This window comes from Eptesicus fuscus, chromosome 4 (genome assembly GCF_027574615.1).
Source record: "Eptesicus fuscus isolate TK198812 chromosome 4, DD_ASM_mEF_20220401, whole genome shotgun sequence".
Lineage (NCBI taxonomy): Eukaryota > Metazoa > Chordata > Mammalia > Chiroptera > Vespertilionidae > Eptesicus > Eptesicus fuscus.
This window is the reverse complement of record NC_072476.1, coordinates 71699788-71721835: the sequence shown is the minus strand read 5'-3', so window position 1 is coordinate 71721835 and position 22048 is coordinate 71699788. Positions and strand designations below refer to the sequence as shown.

The 22048-nt window shown below is 39.3% G+C and overlaps 1 protein-coding gene across 2 annotated transcripts in view; it reads right to left on the bottom strand.

Annotated features, from left to right (window-relative positions):
* WDR41 (WD repeat domain 41) overlaps nucleotides 1-22048 on the bottom strand; it is a 130223-nt gene that overhangs the window by 43170 nt on the left and 65005 nt on the right. Inside the window, exons 1-2 of one of the 2 annotated variants that reach the window (XM_008161959.3) lie at nucleotides 12804-12947; nucleotides 10477-10592 (exon numbers count right to left, since the gene is read on the bottom strand). In XM_008161959.3, the coding sequence (XP_008160181.2) occupies nucleotides 10477-10592; nucleotides 12804-12854 (167 nt within the window). In that variant the 5' untranslated portion in view covers nucleotides 12855-12947. Of the gene's footprint in view, nucleotides 1-10476; nucleotides 10593-12803; nucleotides 12948-22048 lie in introns of those variants that run through there. The other variant, XM_054715138.1, reaches the window with a different exon arrangement.

The window sequence follows — 22048 nt, the reverse complement described above, 5'->3', positions numbered from 1 at the left end:
TTCATGTGAATTTATTTCAATTAAGTCAAAGGTGCTACAGATTCAAATATAACCTTAGAGGGCATAATAAAAAGTATAGGCATAAATCTGAACATAAACCCTCCTGTATTCAATATCTACATAACCATAAAGCACTGGAAATATAAAAATATAACATTATTATGACAAAAAAAATCTCTGTGGTTAACTAATTACGCACAGTACTTTCTAATACATGATGCGGCTAAAATAATGTATCTTTTTTACAATAAAAAAACAGTTGAAAAATGCTTCTATAATACCAAAAACCAGACAAAACTGAAAAATAATGAAGTTTTCATTTAAAATGGATTTTTACTTATCTTGTATGCTAGAACTATTTGAAGAAAAATTAGAGATGCAGACTTTTAATAGAAGTTTAAGGAAATTTCAAAGCATTTTCAGGAGCCATAGACATTACCACTGATTCTTTCATTAGATCTATGAAAACATTAAAAATTTTTTCCTTAAGAAAAAAGTATAGAGGAGAAACCAAGATGGCGGCATAGGTAAACACCTGAACTTGCTGCCTCACACAACCACTTCAAAACTACAACTAAAAGACAAAATGGACATCACCCAGAACCACAGGAAGGCTGGCTAAGTGAAAATTCTACAACTAGAAGGGAAGAGAAAAGTACACTGAGACTCAGACGAGCTGCGGAAGTAAAGGCAGAGGTACAGAGGCGCATGCAGAGAGGGCTGGCAACGGAGTACGCGGCTGGCTTTTTCAATCCACAGGGTGACACAAGCTCCCGACTGCTCTGAACTCCAGTTCCAGGGGAGACTCTGGGGACCCAGATTCATACGGGGAGAAACTGGACTGTCTGGCAGCGGGCGGAACTCAAAGGCAGCTTTCTCTCAGAGGTGCTTGCAGCAATTACCATGGGACACTGAGACCCAGGGGCCTCTTAGGGCAGGGCTGACGGGAAGCCATTGCTGTTTTCTCCGCCCTGAGACTCCACCCCACCCAAGCTGTGCACAGAGGCTTTTGCATATGAATGGCCTGATCCTTTGAAATCTAAACTTACCTAACAAACTGCAGCTGAGTCAGAGAGACCCAGAACATCCAAAAGAAGGCCCAAGGCCCCATAGCTGCTTGCATTGCTTCACAGCTGGGCCTCATCTGGGCATCTCCAAAACCCAAACAAAGAAGAGGAATCTGCAGATCTCTCCATAGCTCCTGCTGGGTGGCCTCAGGCAGAGGCTAAATTAGCACCTCATTGGAGATCCAAGAGCCAGTGTACCCAGGGGTCAGAGTAGGACCATCCAGATTACAACTCCTCAGATCCATAAGGGACACACTCAGGGGGCAGACTCAGTGAGCACCAAAGCCCCACTGAAGCAAGTCTTGCCTCATAAGGGTGTCTCCAGCACAGAAGTTCTCCCATCGTAGACACAGCTGATCCTCACAGCCAATTGGCCTGGAGATCAATTCCTCCCAGTGATACCAACAACAATCAAGGCTTAACTACAACAAGACTGTGCACACAGCCTACAAAGGGGTGCACCAAGAGTGTCCACCTCAGGTAACTTGGGAGGCTGAGCCACTGGGCCCTATAGGACACCTGGCACACAAAGCCACTCTATCAACACAGGGAAGCAGCCAAAATGTGGAGACAAAGAAACAGGTCACAAATAACAGAAATGGAGGAAAGCAAACAACTGGTTCAAAACTATGGTTATAAGGTTTTCCAAGAATTTTCTAGAAACTGCTGGTAAATTTAGTGAGACCCTCAAGGATATGAAAAAGGACCAACTAGAAATTAAGCATACACTGACTGAAATAAAAAATAATATACAGAGATCCAACAGCAGAATAGAGGATCACAAGAATCAAGTCAAAGATCTGAAATACGAAGAAGCAAAAAACACCCAACCGAAAAAGCAAAAAGAAAAAAGAATCCAAAAATATGAAGATAGTGTAAGGAGCCTCTGAGACAACTTCAAGCATACCAACATCCAAATTATGGAGGTGCCAGAAGAAGAGAGAGAGCAAGATACTGAAAACCTATTTGAAGAAATAATGACAGAAAACTTCCCTTACCTGGTGAAAGAAATAGACTTACAAGTCCAGGAAGCGCAGAGAACCCCAGACAAAAGGAATCCAAAGAGGACCACACCAAGACACATCATAATTAAAATGCCAAGGGCAAAAGACAAAGAGAGAATATTAAAAGCAGCAAGAGAAAAACAGTTAGTTACCTACAAGGGAGTACCCATACGATTGTCAGCTGATTTCTCAACAGAAACTATGCAGGCTAGAAGGAAGTGGCAAGAAATATTCAAAGTGATGAATAGCAAGAACCTACAACCAAGATTACTCTAACCAGCCAAGCTGACATTCAGAATTGAAGGTCAGCTAAAGAGCTTCACAGATAAGAAAAAGCTAAAGGAGTTCATCACCACCAAACCAGTATTATATGAAACTAGAGGCCCAGTGCATGATTGAATCATGCACGTGTAGGGTGCCCTACATGCTTTCGCTTTCGATCACGGGGAGCTGGGTGCCTGTCCGCTGGTGCACCAGGCGCCGGAGGCTTCTGAAAGGCCTGGTACCTGAGTGGACAGGCACCCAGCTCCCCCGCTTTTGATGGTCTGCACGGCGGGACGTCAGCTCGCTGCCCCAGAGGCCCCTTCTGTGCTGCAGCACAGACATGGCGCAGACGCTGAGCTCATGCCGCTGCTGGCAACGCAGCTCAGCGTCCCGCCGGCCCAATCAGCTACCCCGGCCACCCTGAGTCCAGTCCCCCCCCCACGCCTCCTGGCCAATCGTGGGCATAGCGAAGGTACAGGTCAATTTGCATATTTGTCTATTATTAGGTAGGATGCTGAAGGGTATTCTTTAAGAAGAGGAAGAAGAAAAAGGTAAAGATAAAAATTATGAATAACAACATATCTATCAACAAGTGAATCTAAAAATCAAGTGAATAAAAAATCTGATGAACAGAATGAACTGGTGAATATAATGGAATCAGGGGCATAGAAAGGGAGTGGACTGACAATTCTCAGGGGGGAAGTGGGTGTGGGGGGTGCTGGAAGAGATTGTACAAAAATCTTACACCTATGGATGAGGACAGTGGTGGGGGGGTAAGGGCATGGGGTGGGATAGGAATCGGGTGGAGGGGAGCTATGGGAGGAAAAAAGAGGAACAACTGTAATAATCTGAACAATAAAGATTTTTTTAAAAAAGTATACACACACACACACAAAAAAACCCTCTAATATCTGAATGTCTAAAGTCCTCACAAATAGAATAAAAGAGGGAAGATTTCATAGTTCCCATAGTCATTTGCAAAAGTAAAACCTTGGTAAATTCTCCCATCCTCCAAATCACAAATATAAAACTAAACTACACATCAAGTTTACAAGTATTAGAATACTAAAAAATTCTTGTGACTTCCATTGGAGGAGTGGCAGAGGGTTGGGGGGCGGGGGGTGGCCACTCTCCATTCCCAGAGCTCAAGTATCCCTGAAAGAACTACTTAAAGAAGCATCCCTGGCCTCTCCCTCTCCCAACTGACCTAATAAATGAGTTTGAGAGAATGAACTGAGCACGCTCTGTTCAGGCTCTTCTGGGTTTTCTCTGAGGATTTGTTCACAGAGAGGAAACATTCTGCTTTGCTCTTGTGTTTAAGGTAAGCCTACATTGAAGTAGGAGGCTTGCAGATGTCCAGTTGCACCAGTGATTCAGTGAATAAGTCTACCTAACTCAGGGTGTCGTATTAGGAAACCCACTATTTACTGAGCCACATTCTTTATTCTAATTTTTTGCCAGTTATTATTTTAGTAAGCTGATATGTTCATGTCCATCTATGTGATTTCTGCATTGAACAAAGTTTTATTTTATACTGAAGCAAAAATACCTTTTAAATTGGCGTTTTTATTTCCTCTCTGACAAACATACATCATTTCTTTACATTTATTATGGAGAATTTAAATATTTATAAAAGTGGAAACTTTTTGTGTAACAAAAATTCTCAGGTACTCATACCTATCCTTAATAATTATCAACTCATGGCCAGCACTGTTTCATCTGTACCAAACCCAATCCCTGCCCCCCCCCCACATGTTATTTTGAAGCAAATCCCAGTCACTATATTTCATTTCATTAGTAATTATTTTAATATATATCTCTTAGGACTATTTTACACCACATTCAAAGTTAACAACATTTAATTCCTTAATGACATAACATGCCTAGTCAATGATCAAATTTCCCTGTCTCAAGTCTTTAGTTCTGTGGATCTAAGTAAGATTCCTACATTGCAATTGGTTGACATACCTCTAATGTTTTGTTTTTTTATTCAATTGATTCCTTCTTCATATTTTTTCCTTGCAATTAAGAATTTATTTTATACAATTCTCACAGTCTGGATCTTGCTAGCTACCTTCCAGTGTTGTCAAACAAAATGTACCTCTGTCCCCTGTATTTCTGATAAATTAACAGATCTAGAGATTTAATCAGATTCCATTTTTACTTTTTGGTAAGGCCACTTCATAGACAATTTGTATACTCTACCAGGAAACAATTTCTGGCAGTCGTGTGTGTGTGTGTGTGTGTGTGTGTGTGTGTGTGTGTGTGTGATGTTAACAACCACTGCCTAATTTGTTATTGTATGAGAGGTTGCAAATTTACAATATTCCAATTCTATGATTCTTCCTAGTGTGAATTCTTCTATAAAGAGAAATTTCCTCTCGTCAATTATTACTGATCCCAAGATATAGTTTGTATAGGAAAAGCAGTATAGCTCTCAACTTGTAAATACCTCTTCAAGAGACGACTAGCTACCCAGATGAACATGGTTATCTACCTCTAGCTGTTGACTTCAGGGTACATTTCAGCTTTCAAGCCAAAATCATACTCTCAGGTGGGCCCTCAGCCACTTGAATTAAGTAAGGTGGTGGAAGCCACAGGCACATTCTTGGATGACCTTCAGCCAATGACTGCAAGGCAGGACAAAAAGTACTAGTTATTTTCATCCAATGCAGGACTCCTCAAAAGGTCATTCTTTTCTCCAGAGCTTCCCATTGGGTTTACAGAGACTTGGTCAGCTCTGTATCATAGTCTGAGGCAGCTCTTCTTGTCCAATCCTGCTCCCTTCTCTCCCCTTTCATTGATGTTTTTAATAAACTTTTTGCATGCTTAACTCCATTTTATTGCCTGCTTCCTAGGGAAATCCATCTTGACTATTGATTTCTTTTATCTGAATGTTTGTGGAAAGTTATCCTTAGCTTAATATTTTCTTAAAGACGTAGCATGTTATTTGTTCAGTGAACTATCAAACCATACTGAGTTTGTTTAGTTTCTTGTGAATATAGAGCTTCACCAGCCATTCTAGGAGCACATTTTTTGTTCTCCAGTCTGGCATTTCATGGGTCACCTAATTCTTTTCCAGTCATGATCACCATCCTATATAACCTTGTCTGTTTTCCTGGAGTAGCAAGGAATGGTCAAATGAGCAACAGAAAAAATTACTCTTAAAATGTGTTACAAACTCAGTTTAGTTTAATGTGTCAAATGCTAGAGTATTATATATAATTTTAGCACTAGAGTATTATATATAATTTTAGCACAGTCCACTTTTTAGAAGACTCTTGCTGAGTCTTAGCCTTCTTTAGTGATCTCCCAATCAATATGACCCTCACTTCATGTTCAAAAAATACTAAAGAAGAAAAGAAAAGGCAGCTGTCTGTTATGTTATACAGGATTTATTTGGTATCTTCAAAAACCAATCTGAGAAAATTTTCCACTCACTGATTTTAGCTGAGGCACCAAGAAAACAAGAAAATCCTTCTGCAAAATTCTCAATAAACTGCCATTATCTAAAGACCTGAAGCGTGAAACCTGGATTACAACAGCTGACCAAAAAACTAGAATGCAATGTCTACAAAAACTAAGTAAAAACATAAAAAGTGTAACAATATAATATTTATTTAAGGTATTTTGGTAATTTGACAATGCATAAATAATGTACATATGCAATGATGAAGATAATTCTAAATTAAACTGTTAAAGAATGAAAATGTTAAGCTCTTAATTCTATTTGTAATAAATATTAATAGTTTGTAGATTTTTTAAGTCTTTCTTACCAATAATGACTCTTTCAGTTACTTTTTGCATACACTATGAAATTAAAATTTTTAAAATAATGCACAGATTGAAAGTTCCAAAGGTCTGTGACTGACTGAAAAACTTCAGATTTAATTCCATGGAAATTTTGACATAGTAATGACTTGAGTACCAAGAATTAAATATGATTCATGTAGTAATCTCTTCTTTATTGCAAAAAACAAAAAGTAGAGTGTGTTCCCCCCCCCATTTATTTTAGACATTTAGATTCACTCTGTTAGATAGCAAACATGACCACAAAGTATTCTCCCTCCTAATGTCACCATTTGCATAAAGCATTAGTTGCTTCAAGAGGTAGAGTTTATTTACCCACTTACTGAATTTGTGCCAGCTCCTGACTTGCTTTAGCCAATGAAACAACAGCAAACAGTATACAAACAGAGACTTGAAAAGTTTTACATTGGGGCTTGCCATTTTGCTGGTATTATAACTCCCTAATCACTATGTGAACAAGCATTTGAGCAATCACATGGAGACCCCAGTCATTACAACTGAGACCATTGTGAACTGCCAGCCCCAGCCAATCTACCTGTTAACCACAGATGCATAACTAAACCTAACCAAGATAAGCCAACCATGATGCAGATGGAAAAAAAACAAACACACACACACACACACAACACACAACACACACACACACACACAAAACAACCTACCCAGTGAGCCTAACCCAAATTGCCATCCTGCAAAAGAGTGAACTAAATATATAATGGTTGTTTTAAACCACTAAAGTTTAGGGTGATTTTTGACAGAGCAATAAACAGATAACTGATGTAGTTGTCTATAGATTTTTACTGTTTATAGAACATTTACTGTATCATACATGAGCACCACTGTGAAGAAAATGTAATCAGATATCAGCATTTGGACAAGGATCATTATTCTACAAGAGGGCCTTTTCTGGAGTCTTCTTCTAACTAGGTAATAAGAATAGCTAAGAGGACATTTCTGAGGGCAGATAGCAATGAACATGGAATTTTAACAGTTAATCTACATAAAAAGTTAAAGACCACATCCTGAAAGTAAACTACATATTTTTTACTTAACTTTTTTAGGAAAAATGATGTGAGGATTCCTTAAGGTTCAAATACTATATTAGCGATTATGGTCTGAGAAATTATTTGAGAGTTTTTTTTTAACGTACCTACAAATTTACTATGGTAAAATATGGTACAAGAAAACTTGAACTGCTCAATATCCTATCTTCCCAGAAATGTTTAGTTTCAAAGATATGACTAAATAAAATACAGTATCTCTTAGTACTCACCAATAACAAACATTACCAAAAAGGCTAAAGATTATTATACTATGGTTAACATGTTATAATTTGTTTGGCTTATATCACAACAGAAAAATAAAGTTGATAGACTAATAATATATATGAGGTGAATCTTCAAGCAAAAGTTGAGGAGTATCTTGTCTATATATATAAAAGCCTAAGCGACTGTTCGATCTTTCAACCGTTAGCTATGATGCGCACTGACCACCAGGGGGCATATGCTCTGAACAGGTTAGTTTGCTGCTGGGGTCCAGCCAATCGGGACTGGGCGAGACGGGCCGGACATGCCCTGGAGCACTCCCAAGGTCCTTCCCTGGCCCTGACCATGCATGGTGGGGTCCTGGATTGCGAGAGAGCGCAGGCCAGGCTGAGGGACCCCACCGGTGCATGAATCCATGCACCAGGCCTCTAGGCCTATATAATAAAAGGCTAATATGCAAATTGTCCCTACGGGCGGGATTTTGACCGATGGGGAGTTAGACATGCACTGACCACCAGGGGGTGGTGTGGAACATGGCGGGCATCGGTGACATGGCGCTGGCAGCAGGCGGCAGTGGAGGTGCTGCCAGCCCCAAAGGGTCCCAACAACAGCAGGACCGTGGCAGGATGGTGGAGCAGGTGAGTGGACAGCACCAGGCCAAGGCGGGTGCGAAGGGAGGCCCCGGCCGGCAGCTGGGGGAGAGGAGGCCCTGGCCGGCGGCGGCAACAGGCAGCCAGGGGAAGGGAGGCCCCAGCCAGCAGCTAGCAACACTGGGCCTCGAGTTGTATAGTAATTTAGCTGGACTCTGTCCCTGGTTTCTGAAGGAAGCTGGACTCCTCAGACCTGACCTGGGTTTGTACTAATGAGGTGACTCAGGGTGGGTCACTAGACAGTTTAAGGATAGGAGCTAGCCATGTGGAAAATATGAACCATGAAATTAGAGGATTGGCACTTTGAGCCATAGATATCAGCCTGCCCTCAAAACTGGGGAAGGAAGAGAGGCTAGAAATTGAGTTTAATCAAGTGGTGAATGATTTAATTATTCCTATGTATGAAACCACTACAAAAACTCTGAATGCTCAAAGTTTGAGTGAGCTTTCTCGTTGGTGATACACACTGAGTTGATGAAGGGTGATGGATCCTGAGTAACAGAGTTTACATTTAGGATCTCCCAGACCTTGCCCTATTTAATTTGGCTGCTCCTGATTGTACCTTTATAATAAAACTGTATAGTGCTTTCCTGAGTTCTGTCAGTCATTCTAGCAAATTATAAGGGGGAAGTGGCAATATATAGCCAGTTGGTCAGAAGTGTGAGCGGCCTGGAAACCCTGGAGATTGCAGCTAGTGACTAAGGTGAGGGAAGTGTTGTGCAGGACTGTGCCTTAACCTGTAAAATCTGACCTAACTCCAAGTAGTGTCAGAATTGCACTGCACATGGGAAAAGCAACTAAATACCAAGGACATAAGAAAAGCAGGTAATATGCATATATGGACACAGACAATAGAGTGGTGAAGGCCTAGGAGGGGTTGGCGCCGGGTGGAGAGAGAGAAAAAGAAAAGATATAATAAATATAAATACATAAATAAAAGCTGGAGGATAAAATAAAATAAAAAGAAAAGCAGAGAGAAGACAGGTTAATAGACAACAGAAGTGATAGTCATAATTAGGAACACTCACAGAAGCAGTCACCCATGGAATCAAAAATGAAAAAAGAGCCCAGCTTGGCTCAGTGGTTGAGCATCAACCTATGAACCAGGAGGTCAAGGTTCGATTCCCAGTCGGGGCACATGCCTGGGTTGCGGGCTCAATTTCCAGTGTGGGGAGTGCGGGAGGCAGCCGAACGGTGATTCTCTCTCATCATTGATGTTTCCATCTCTCTCTTCCTCTCCCTTCCTCTCTCTGAAATCAATAAAAATATATATATTTTTAAAAATGAGTAAAGAAAAACCACACATACACACTCACACACACACACACACACACAGTATTAAAGGCAAAAGAGACAATTAGAGGTGATAGTGGAAGAATTGATAAGGACAACAGAAATGGGGTAAGGAAGTTAAGATGGCAAGCAACTTAATAGTCTGGGGACTCATTAATTCATTTAACAACTACCTATTAATTGCCTGCTACATGTTAGGCACTGTGCCAGGCACTAAGGATATGTGGTGAACAAGAAAAACACAGCTCCCACTCTCATGAGGTTTACATTGTAGAGGGAAAGATAAATGTTAAATTGTGTAATTGTTATTGAGATATTTGCTACAAAGGATAAGGATACAATTAAATAAGAGTTTAATAAACAGATCAGTAATAAGTTAAATCTATAGTCCTAACACCTACACACCTTTATATCTATTTGCAAATATTATATATGTTACCAAAGTAGTACAGAATAATGTGCATTTTATTATTTATTTTTAATTATAGTTGATGTACAGTTTTATTAGTTTCAGGTATATAACACAGTGACATTTATATATCTTATAATGTGTTCATAATAATTCTAGTAACCATATATCACCATAGTTATTATATTATTGAATCTATTCCCTTTGCTGAATAATACTAATTTTAAAGGGGTTTCATCAATAACAACAAATCCAGATTAAATACTTACCTCACCTTCCACTAAAAATATTACATTCCCTTAGGTATCTGATACTTAAACATTTCCCATATTTGTTTGTCAAATTTAAGTTCACCTTAACATACAGTTATAACTCCACCCAAATTTTAAAGTCATACACTTCCTAAAAGACAAGCAACAAATAAAAACACCAAAAAAATATGAGTTGTCAAAAAAAAAAAAAAAGAAACCCCCACACACACACACACACAAAAATAAGGATCAAATCATCAGATATGACACCCTGACTTCTGAGCAAAAAAGACCTCGGATATGCATTTCACCAAGATTCAGAGGTCAATTTCTACTAAATGTTGCTAATGATCAGTTTTGAGATTTTTAGACGAGATGGATTAATTCTGAAGTTGTTTTTGATATAAAATTCCCTAAGAACTCTTTCCAAACAATAGTTAATTGAATAACTAGAGTTTCTTACCTGTAGTCATCTAACCGTACCAGAAACCGTACAATATCATGATGAGCTTTCAGTACAAGCAGTTCAGTGTAGGGGTTCTGGGTTTGTTCTTCACCAATTGTCTGTAAAGGAGATTTCTTGTATGGGGAAAAAAGCCAAAACAAAAGAGAAAGAGATAAAATGATTTATGATAAAAGGCATACTGCAGTAAAACTGCATGCTATACATCTAAAAATATAAGATTTAAAAACCTGTTCTAATACTACATAAAGGGTGGGGCAAAAGTAGGTTTACAGTTGTTGGTATGAAAAATAATAAATAATAATACAAGAATAAATTCTGTGTTTCCTATACTCACAACTGTAACCTACTTTTGCCCCACCCTGTATTATTTCCCCTAATATCAACTGACTGCCAATTTAACACAAAACATTTTTCTTACCATAAATCCACACCATAAATTTTTGTGTTTTCAAGTCACAATAAATTTAGAAAAAAAGGTGAATTTTATTTTATGAAATTATATTTCAATAAACCTGACCTAAAAAATTAATGAACCAATCCAACTCAATATTTTAAAATGGGTGTTTCTCAATTGAAACTTGGCAGAAACAAAACTGCAGGTCAAAGGGGCAAAATATAAAACACACAATATATGTTTGCTGAATGAATAAAGGAAGGAAATCATTTAGAGTCAATGAATTCAATGAAATCAACTTTGAAAAATAACATTGATAAAGATAATTACTAACATTTACAGAGTATTAGGTGGCATCCCATATGCCAAACACTGCAAAGCACATATAACTCGATAACTCTGTAAGGCAGGACTTATTAACCCCATTTCTGTAGTCAAATCCACTACTATTTTATAAAACCTCTGTTCTTACCCTCTAAACTGCAGGGGTTTTTTAAACTTTACACTATTGACATTTTGAACCAGATAATTCCTTGTTAAGGGCTATCCTGTACATTGTAGGATGCTCAACAGCATTTCTAGTTTCTATAGATGTCAACAGAAATTCACCCCACACCCCAAACTGTGACAAGCAAGAATGTCTCAAGACATTGCCAAACGTCCCCTAATGGGCAAAATTATTCCAGCAGAGAAACACTGCTTAAATTAGAAGCTTAGATTCAAAGTTATTGCATAATTTAGGGCAAATCATTGCTTCGGATAATGTACAAATTCACAGCAGTTATAAAACTGAAATACTTTTACATTAAGAAATATACAACTTAACATGCATAAATGTTTTCCAAAAAATTCACACTAAAGCAGTATTTTTTTATTTATCGCATCGACCTTCTAGCAGTGAAAATCAAAAGTGAGAATTCTGAAAACTATATACTACTTTCCCCAAATGAAAGCTTGTCAGGTATGGCAGAATTAGTTAATCAAATTCTATGATTCATCAAATAATGAGTCCTATACAGAATTGTCATATATATCCTATGTGGACTACTCAACTTTACACAATTCTCCTATAATCTTTAGGATTTCAGCCTATCTTAAATACACCTAATTTCAAATAAGAAATGCTTTTTAAAAAAATAGAGAATAAGCTTCAAGTGCAAAGATATGAGGAAGACTGAGAAGTAAGGTTTCTGGATTTACAACAATTCAAGTTTCCTATTTTTAGTAGTTAAAACATATTTTCTATGAGAAATAAAAGGAAATTCAGCACAAATTATATTCTTGGGTGGCATATGAAATAAATTTCACACCTCTGTACTTTTAAGTTACAAAACTTTTATATTCGCAACATTTCAAATATAAACCTCATTACAGTCTATTCAATTATTCAGTCCCATGAAGAAAGCGTTGACTATCAAAAATAGCAATTAATTAGGAAATCATTTTCTTGACTTTGAAGCAAAATATTAATTTTAAAAGTTAATTATATATTTTTTGGTTCTTGTATAAAAACTCAAATCAACTTTATATTTCCTGAGCAATTAGGGGAAGTGACACCAAGTAAACGAAAAAATGTAAAGTTGCAGTCACCACTTGTTTCTAGTACGTAGGTCAGATACTTTTTTAAATGGATATGAGACTTAAGTAGGGAGAAGACTAGCTGAGTATCCTTGAGTCCGTTTTGAACCACATCAGATTCAGTTTTCTCACCGTTTGGAACAAAGATACTGTATTTAACTCTCAGAGAATCAAAAGTACAAAATAGCAATAAAAAGAGGCTCCCCTCCCCCCCACCCAACCTCCTCCACCCGAAACCTGGCTTCACAACACGCAAGCCCCTCCTCCAACATGGTCTCCACTGTCTCTAGACACGGGATCCCAGCTCCCACAGAAGCTTCCGCCGGCAGGCAGGCTCCACCCAGGGGTTTACCTCTGCCAGTCCCTGAGGTTCTCGGCTTCCCCCGATCAGCCATCGCAACATCAGGGTAAAGCCTCTTGCCAGGCCCAGGCCACAGTCAGCCCGAACTCTGCACTGGCCTCTGCCTCCTCCCACTTCTCAGGAGCAGAGCGCAATGGAGCTAATACTTGCCGTCCCAGAAATGCCCACAGAACGAGGTAATGCAAAGGAGAATCCACAGAAGCAGGAAGATATTTGTCCCCCAGGCGCTGCCGTACCCGCCACAGAGGCTTGGTTTACAGTAGCCACTAGAGGAGCTGTAGCCCAAAGCTGGTGGGGGTAGGGGCGAGACTTCAAAGGCTCTAAGTGAGCAGGCGCAGGGGCGGTGCCCACTTTGTATGCAGAGCTTGGGTAGCTTGAGCGGCCCCTGGTGGATGCGTATGGCACAGCACCTGAGTCCAGCGAGCGGGCGCTTACCAATTAATAGTCCCTTGGCATCCTTACTTGGCTAGGGGACCAGGAGCTCTTCAAGAGTTAGCTGGAGAAAGGGCCGTCCACATCTGGACTAATCCAATGGCACGTGTGTACACCATAATAAATCTGGCCAACATTTTGTGTTCTGAGGCTTTACATAAATCCTCACAGTAGCCCGACTAGTATAGTCCCTATTTTATAAAGAAACTGAAACTCAGAAAGATTAGGTAGTTTGTCAAAGGCTAACAGCTAGGAAGTGGATACACTGAGATTGGTACCCAATCTCCAAACTCCAAAACTAGTGCTCTTGACTATCCTGTACTATCTAACCCAGAATATCCCTAAAGAATAGAGGACATTTCATCACTCCATTTTGACTACTAGACTTTCTTAGGTAATCAAAGGGCTATGGTTCTCTACTCTGGCTGCATATCATAATTACCCAATATGTATTTTGAAAAATATATATTCCTGGCTTCTACCTGGATTCATTCAAACAATCTCTATTGTTAGAACATAGGAATCAGCGTTTGGGGAAAATTCCTCAGGTGAGTCATGAGTAGCAAGTTTTCCAAATCACTGGCTTAGGAGCTACTTATAAATATGTCTGTAAATGTTCATACATATATTTGTAATTGTGATTGTTAGGTTTAAATCAGGATACTAGCAGTAAATTCTTAGAGAGAACCTAATACAAGTATCCCAACCAATACATTAATTCAACAAACATGTATTGGGCACAGATGCATAGAGATTAAAAAAGTAATCACATAAAATTGCTACTTTTTGGATCAAGGCAGAATGTGCTAGACACCAATAAGAGAAGGCCATACATTCTGCTTTAATGTATATTGGTTATGGGCAGTTTCCCAATCTAACTGACAGTCCCTAGAGAACTTGGATCTCCGATGATTCATCTTTGTATTCATTTTGAATGCACTTGATAAAGGCACACTCCCAAGGGGAAGTTTGCCCCAAATTGCAGTCTGCATGCAGTTGAAGACAGACTAAAAGAGTAGAGACTAGCCCTGGAAAGGGGGGGAATCATCTTTAGTGAAACAAAACCCAAGAACACCAGGATTTTAGTCCTGGAAGGACAATCTTCAAGTGAGGCAACATGGTTGCCCAGGTAGCCTAAATTTTATCCTGATTTTCCACATTATTTAGGGGTTTGCCCACTGCCTCATTACTCCGATCTAAGGAATACTCTTCTGGTCTCTAAAGCACTGGTCCAGTGGTGGCTGGAGCACTCTCCCTTGGTTCCTTTTAGGACAGCTGAAAAAGAACCTTATAGAAGATTATACTAGACCTCCAGAAAACTCAAGGATTAGGAAGCATCAGGAATCCATCCCTCTACCTAGATGACAACAATTATATTGTCAGAGACTGTGTGGACTATTTTGGAACTCTGAAGTCTATTTAAAAAGCTTTCAGCTTGCAGGGGAAATCTTGGCTAGCATAGGTTCTGGCCAGCATTGTTTCAACCCTGACTGACTGAAGCTGCTTCCAGGAGATTTAAAGAAATAGCATGTTTGGGGGGTTTTTCCCCTACTGCCTTTTTCCCCCTCTGGGGAGCCAGAGATTTTAAGGATTAGGACATTCAAAAGCAACCACATGTACAGAGAAATTTAGAAAGTAACCACACATGCCCAGAAAAAGACAGAGGCTCAACTATGACCTAAGGAGACCTTTCACCTAAGACTAATCCCCACCACAGAGACACCTTTCAACAATCAAAAAATAAATAAATAAAATAAAACCCAGCAAATTCTGGGGAAGAGGGACTGAGAAAGAAAAAACAACTCAGCAATAAAAGTAATGAAAGGGTACATCACTACAGACACTGTAGACGTTGAAATAATATAATAATATTATAAGTCATACATGAGTTTAAAAACTTCAATGAAATGGACCAATTTCTCAAATATCACAAACAAAACTCATGCAAGCGCAAATGGATAACATAAATAGTTGTATAACCATTAACAAAATTGGATCCAGTTTAAAATGGTCTATAAAAGAAACTTCCAGACCTTGATGGCAATACTAATGAAAATCCCAGGAGGATTTCTTGTAGATATACAATATGCTTCTGAAACTTATAAAAAGGACAAAGGAACTAGGATATACCAGGTGTACCGGTCAATAATGCAGATTTTGTAAACAAAGAAAACATGATAATTTCAAGAGACACATCAAAAGAGCTTTATTCTAAGTAATGTCCATCGCTAGCTACACATTTCCCCCATCTTTCAGATAATTTGTGGATACTGTCCCAATAGAACTTTTCTTGTTTTGAGGCAAACCATTCAGAGACCCAATTTTCCACTTCTTCATACATTTTGAAGTGCTGCTCAGAAAGTGCGTGTGCCATCGATACGAACAAGTGGTAATCTGAAGGAGCAAGGTCTGGTGAATATGGCAGGTGGATTAATACTTCCCCTAGGCAAGATCTTTTAACGTGTCTTTAACTGGTTTTGAAGTGTGTGATGGTGCATCATCATGAAGCAAAATTACTTTGCCATGTCTTCTGGTACATTCTGGTCATTTTACGATCAAAGCGTGGTTCAAATTGATTATTTGTTGTTGGTAGCAATCAGTATTAACAGTTTCACCTAGTTTTAGAAGCTCATAATACACCACACCTTCCTGATCCCACCAAATGCAGAGCATTGTCTTCTTTCTGAAGCGATTTGGCCTTGCAGTCGATGTTGATGGTTGACCTGGATCAACCCATGATTTTGTGCATTTGGGATTCTCAAAATAAATCCACTTTTCATCGCTAGTCACAATTCGATGCAAAAAAGACTTTCGTTCGTGCTGTTGAAGCAACATTTTACTGATGACTTTTCGGTTTTCCATTTGTCTTTCGTTCAGCTGATGTGGCACCCATTTTCCTTTCTTTAAAATCTTTCCCATTGCTTGTAAAAGATCAGAAATTGTTTGCTGAGCAACGTTTAATCTTTCTGCAAGTTGTTTTTGAGTTTGACAAGCATCTTAATCCAGTAGTGCTTGTAATTGTTGGTCTTCAAACTTTTTCGGTTGACCTGGATGTTCTTTGTCTTTCACATTAAAATCATCACTTTTAAAGCGTTTAAACCAGCGTTCACAAGTATCCTGAGATGGAGCATGTTCACCATAAGTTTACCGAAGTATATGATAACTTTCAGCAGCACTTTTCTTCAAAATAATGAATTAAAACTTTCCGCAAATGCTCTTTTTTTGGCACAAAATTTGAAATTTTTAAGCGTAAAAATAGCTGTCAATACAACAAAATAGCATACGTATAAAATCGCTTATATATCAACATATGTGTAACTTCATCTATTGAAAAAAATCCGCATTATTAACTGGTACAGCTGGTACTGTGAGACATTGTGTTAGAAACCTAGAATACTACTCAAAACTTCAAAATTTTAAAAATAAATAAAATTATTTTAAGTCCTTACAGTACCTGATCTCAAGGAACTTAGATTTTAGATTAGCATTGAGAACATTTTTCATTTATAGAAGAAATAACTGAAGTATAATGGATGATCCCATACAAATTAGTATTGAGAAAATTTAAGAAGTTCTAAGGAAATCTGATTTTAAAATAATCATCAGTGTTCTAGAGATTGGTTACACAATAATGTAAATGTACTTAACATTACTTAACTGTACATTTCATAAGGGCTTACTTGATAAATTTTATATTATGTCTTAAAACATTAAAATAGGGAGTGATGTAATTAGCATGGCAGACCAACAGTTTTTTATGGACTTCCTCCAAAAACCATTGATTTAGACAACCACCCATGGAGGAGAGTGCCTTTGTGGAACTCTGGGCGTCCAGCAGAGAAGCCCCTGCATACTATTGGAGCAAAAACATCCAAGATTATATGTATTCAACAGGGGAGGAAGAGCAGTTTCACTTTATCCACATCACCCCTCTCCCAAGGTAGAATAGCTCAGTGCCAAAAGAGATCTTCTTGGCCCATGATTACTTTCATGGGGAAAACTGAGATCATCTGAAGAAATCCCAGCTTCCTCAGCAGTGCAAGAAATCACCAGAGAACCACTTCTTTCTCACCATCCAGAACACTGGGATGTGTGACACAACTGGGAAGTGGCTGGGAGAACAGCAGCCATGGCTCTCAGAGGGCATCAAAGAAATATGGAGCCTATTAACTGCTTCATGCACTGAATCAGAAAGCCCACCAATGAATTACAGGAAATGTGTAACCTATGGATCCCCCAAACTGGCCCATGTGCACTCCCAATGCTCTGCACACCTCACCCACACCTACAGCTGGCTTTCTCTACATGCATGCCTCTGATAGTGGTGAGAGTGAGGCTTTGCAGACAGTTGGTGAGCATGTGCAAAAAGCCTGCTTGACTACAAAATTGGGAGAAAGCACTTGAACTTGAGCATTCAGCACTGTTCAAGAGAAAATAAACAGGAGGCTGACAACATATAGTCTGGCTTTGCAGGATCAAGAGAAGGCATACAATCTTAAGGTATCCCCCAACCGAAGAGGAAACAAAAAGTGTAGAGCACAAGTATACATAGAAAAGATTAAAGAAAGCCTCAGAATCCCTAACAAGACTGTCAGAAGGTATTTTTCTTTAAAGCCAGTCAGTAAAGCCTACAGGAGGTGACTCCTTCAAATAAATGCAAGGACAGCAACACAAGACTTCAAGGAACATGAAAAATGACACCACCAAAAGAACACAATAATCTTCCAGTAACTGACTACAGGAAATGAAGATTTTCTATTTGTCCAATAAATAATTCAAAGTAGTTGTTTTATGGATGGAAGTTCAATGAGCTACAAGAAAACACAGAAAGACAACTCAACAAGATCAGGAAAACAATACATGAACAAAATGAGAAGTTTAACCAGGAAATAAAAATTATTTTTAAATCCAAACAAATTCTGGAACTTAAAATAAAATGAATAAAAAATTAAATAATTAATATAGAACATCAATGACAGGATCAAGCAAAAGAAAAAAAAATTGTGAGGTAGAAGACAGATCATTTTAAATTATTTAGTCAGGGGAGAACAAAGCAAAAAGAATAAGAGTATAGAAAGTCCTTGAAAACTGTGGGATGCCCTTAAGAGAAACAGTGTACATACTATTGTAGTCCCAGAGGAGAAGAGAAGAAAAAAGGAGCAGAAATCTTGACAATATAATAGCTAATGCCCTGGCCTGTGTGATTCAGTTGGTTGAGCATCGTCCCATACACTGAAAGGTTGCTGGTTTGATTCACGGTCAGGACACATGCCTGGGTTGCAGGCTCGATCCCCAGTTGGGGTGCATACAGGAGGCATCCAATCGATGTTTCTCTCTCACATCAAATGTTTCCCTCTTTCTCTTTCTCTTTCTTTCTCTTTCCCTCCCTCTCTGTCTCTCCCCCTCACTTTTTCTCTCTCTCTCCTTCTCTCTAAAATTAATAAGCATACAGTAGGTCCTCGGGTTATGTCAGAGATCCGTTCCTACGGCATGACATAACACAATTTTCGCCGTAAGTCGGAACCCACCTACATAAGCACCTATGTCACTCACATGGAGCACATACACAGCAGTAATGAAGTGAAACAGTAAAAAAAAAAAATTAAAAAAAAATTAAAAGATAACAATTCCTGACCTTTACTTGTGGTAAATAAATAATAAAAATCATAAAGCACATATGTACATACAAGGGTAAATACTGTATTATCAGTATTTATCAGAGATGGCGACGTAACCATGAAATGACTTACATGGAGTCCGACATAACATGAGGACTGCCTGTATCGTCAGGTGAGGATTTAAAAAAAAAAAAAAGACTGTCAGCTGGTTCTCAACAGAAACTTTGCAGACCAGAAGGGACTGGCAAGAAATAGTCAAAGTAATGAAAAGCAAGGACCTACAACCAAGATTACTTTATCCAGCAAAGCTATCATTTAGAATTAAAGGATAAAGACCTTCCCAGATAAGAAAAAGGAGTTCATCACCACCAAATCAGTATTACATAAAATGTTAAAGGGTCTTCTTTGAAAAGAAAAAAATATTTTTAAAAAATATGAAAAATAAAATGGCAATAAATATATATCAGTCAACAATTGAATCTAAAAACCAATATAAACAAACAAGCAGAACAGAAACAGACTCATAGATACAGAGAACATTTTGACAATAGCCAGATAGGTGGGAGGATGGGTGAAAAGGGTGAGGAGATTAAGAAGTACACATTGGTAATTACAGTATAGTCACAGGGCTGTAAAGTACAGCATAGGGAATATACTCAGCAATCCTATCTAATAATAGACAAATATGCAAAGTGACCATACCTCCGACACACCCACAAGCCACGCCCACCATCCAATAGAGCAAGTATGCAAATTAACCCAAACCAAGATGGCTACAGCCACAGAGAGCAAGGTTTCCTAGGTAACAGAGGAAGCCAAGCTTTCCGCCTGCCCTTGCCAGGCCTAAGCCTCCACTCAAGCTACAAAGTTTCAATTATAGAAGGTAAACAAATTCAAACAAATGGCGGCAGAATGGAGCTTGAGAGAGCAGGCCAGGGTTGCCGCTGGCAACAGGGGAATCAAAGCTTTCCACACACCCTGGCTGGGCCCACCCCCTTAAGGCAACAAAGTTTCAATTATAACCCCAACACAAATGGCTGCTGGCCTCGGAGGGAGCCCCAGGCTTGGCTCCACTCCAGGCTACAAAGTTTCAATTGTAGAAGATACATAAATCCCAGATACCAGGGCCTCTGCTTGGGTTGCCAGGGGGCGTGGCCGGCCTGCAAACCACCACAGGCCCCTCGCTCAGGCCGCCCCACACCCCAAGGGAACCCCCACCTGATCCAGGACACCCTTCAGGGCAAACCAGCTGGCCCCCACCCCTGTACCAGGCCTCTATCCTATCTAATAAAAGAGTAATATGCAGATTGATCATCACTGCAACACACAATATAGCTGCCCTCATGTGGTCAAAGATCCTGCCCCCATGTGGACACAAGATGGCCACCACAAGATGGCCAGCAGGAGAGGGCAGTTGGGAGGCACCCGGCCTGCAAGGGAGGGCAGTTGAGAGGGACCAAGCCTGCAAGGTAGGGCAGTTGGAGGTGATCAACCCTGCAGGAGAGGGCAGTTAGGGGTGACCAGGCCGGCAGAGGAGGGAAGTTGGGGGCAAACAGGCTGGCAGCAGAGTGGTTAGGGGGTGATCAGGCTGGCAGGCAGAAGTGGTTAGGGGCAATCAGGAAGGCAGGCAGGCAAGCAGTTGGGAGCCAGCAGTCCAGGATTGTGAGAGAGATGTCCGACTGCCCGGTGGGATCGGGCCTAAATAGGCAGTCGGACATCCCTCAAGGGGTCCCATATTGGAGAGGGTACAGGCTGGGCTGAGGGACAACCCCCCTCCGTGCATGAATTTCATGCACCGGGCCTCTAGTATTCTAATAACTACATATGATGTCATATGGGTGGGAGATTTATCAGGATGATCACTTATAAGTTATGGAATGTCTAAGCACTGGGGTTTACACCCAAAACTAATATAATAATGTATGTCAACTTTAATTGAAAAATAAAAATAATTTTAAATGGAAAAATTAAAAAATAAAGTTGCATACTTATCCAAATATATATCAACATCCCTCATATATATCTATATCAACCACATTTGTTTAGGGGATATCTATGAGAAGGAGAAAAATGGAAATGGAGGGAATGGAGAGATAAAAAGGATAAAATAAAATAAGAGCTTTGAATGGATAATGATGGTAATGTGCTATGAATAGAAAAAAGTCATCAACTCAACCATCTCTTTCTAAGGTCCAAAGAAGCAAAAGAGTAAGGCAATATATAAATATTATTATCATTACTAATCTACAGAACCCTCAGGTCAGTGTGGGGCTCCTGCCACATCTTTAAATCCTACCACATTTATCTTTTGCAGTGGCTACATCCTTATATTATGCTTGTGCTTTCCAAAATATTAAAGAGCTGTTCTCACCAGTACTGCATCTTCCTTTGCAAAACCTATGGAATCATTTTCTGAAGCTGTTAAGCTACATTAAAGAAATAAGCTCTAAAAAAAAAGAAATAAGCTCTACAAATATTATATATATGTGATTTTTGTAAAGCATATTACAGTTACAGCTGTCATATGAATATCACCCTACAAAATACAATGTAACATTTCTGGGGGAAATTTCAACCACTCCATCTGAATCTAAAGATTCTATTCCAAGAATACAATCTTACCTAATAAAAGAGAAACATGCAATTTAACCATCACTCTGCTATGCCCACAGCCAATCAGAGTGAGTATGCAAATTAACCCAACAAAGATGGAGGTTAATTTGCATATGCAGGTGCTGAACAGAGTGAAGCCTGCTATGAGGGGAAAGGGGGCGGCAGAGGGAACTACTGGAGTGGTGCTCCAGACAGAAGTGAGGACTTGCCGAGAGCAGTCGAGCCAGGAACGGGGATTTGCCGGCTCCCGGCTGGCTGGGAGTGAAGCCAGGGGAAGGAAGGCCTATTCTTGCACGAATATTGTGCAACGGGCCTCTAGTTTTAAATAAAGGCCTTTAAAAACTCATTATATCTTTTAAAATTAAATACAGCATTCTTTGCTTTTTTAAAATCATCTCATAAATTAGTAGAATATCATCCTTTGTGAGTCAGAATCTTTAAATTTACATAGGTGTAATATAGAAATTATGTTTAAAAGATACAATTCTAGATAACATTCTAGAACAGATTTAATCTATACAATTATATGTGGGGGGAAATTTTACACAGCCCAAAAAAAATTGAAAGCCAAAG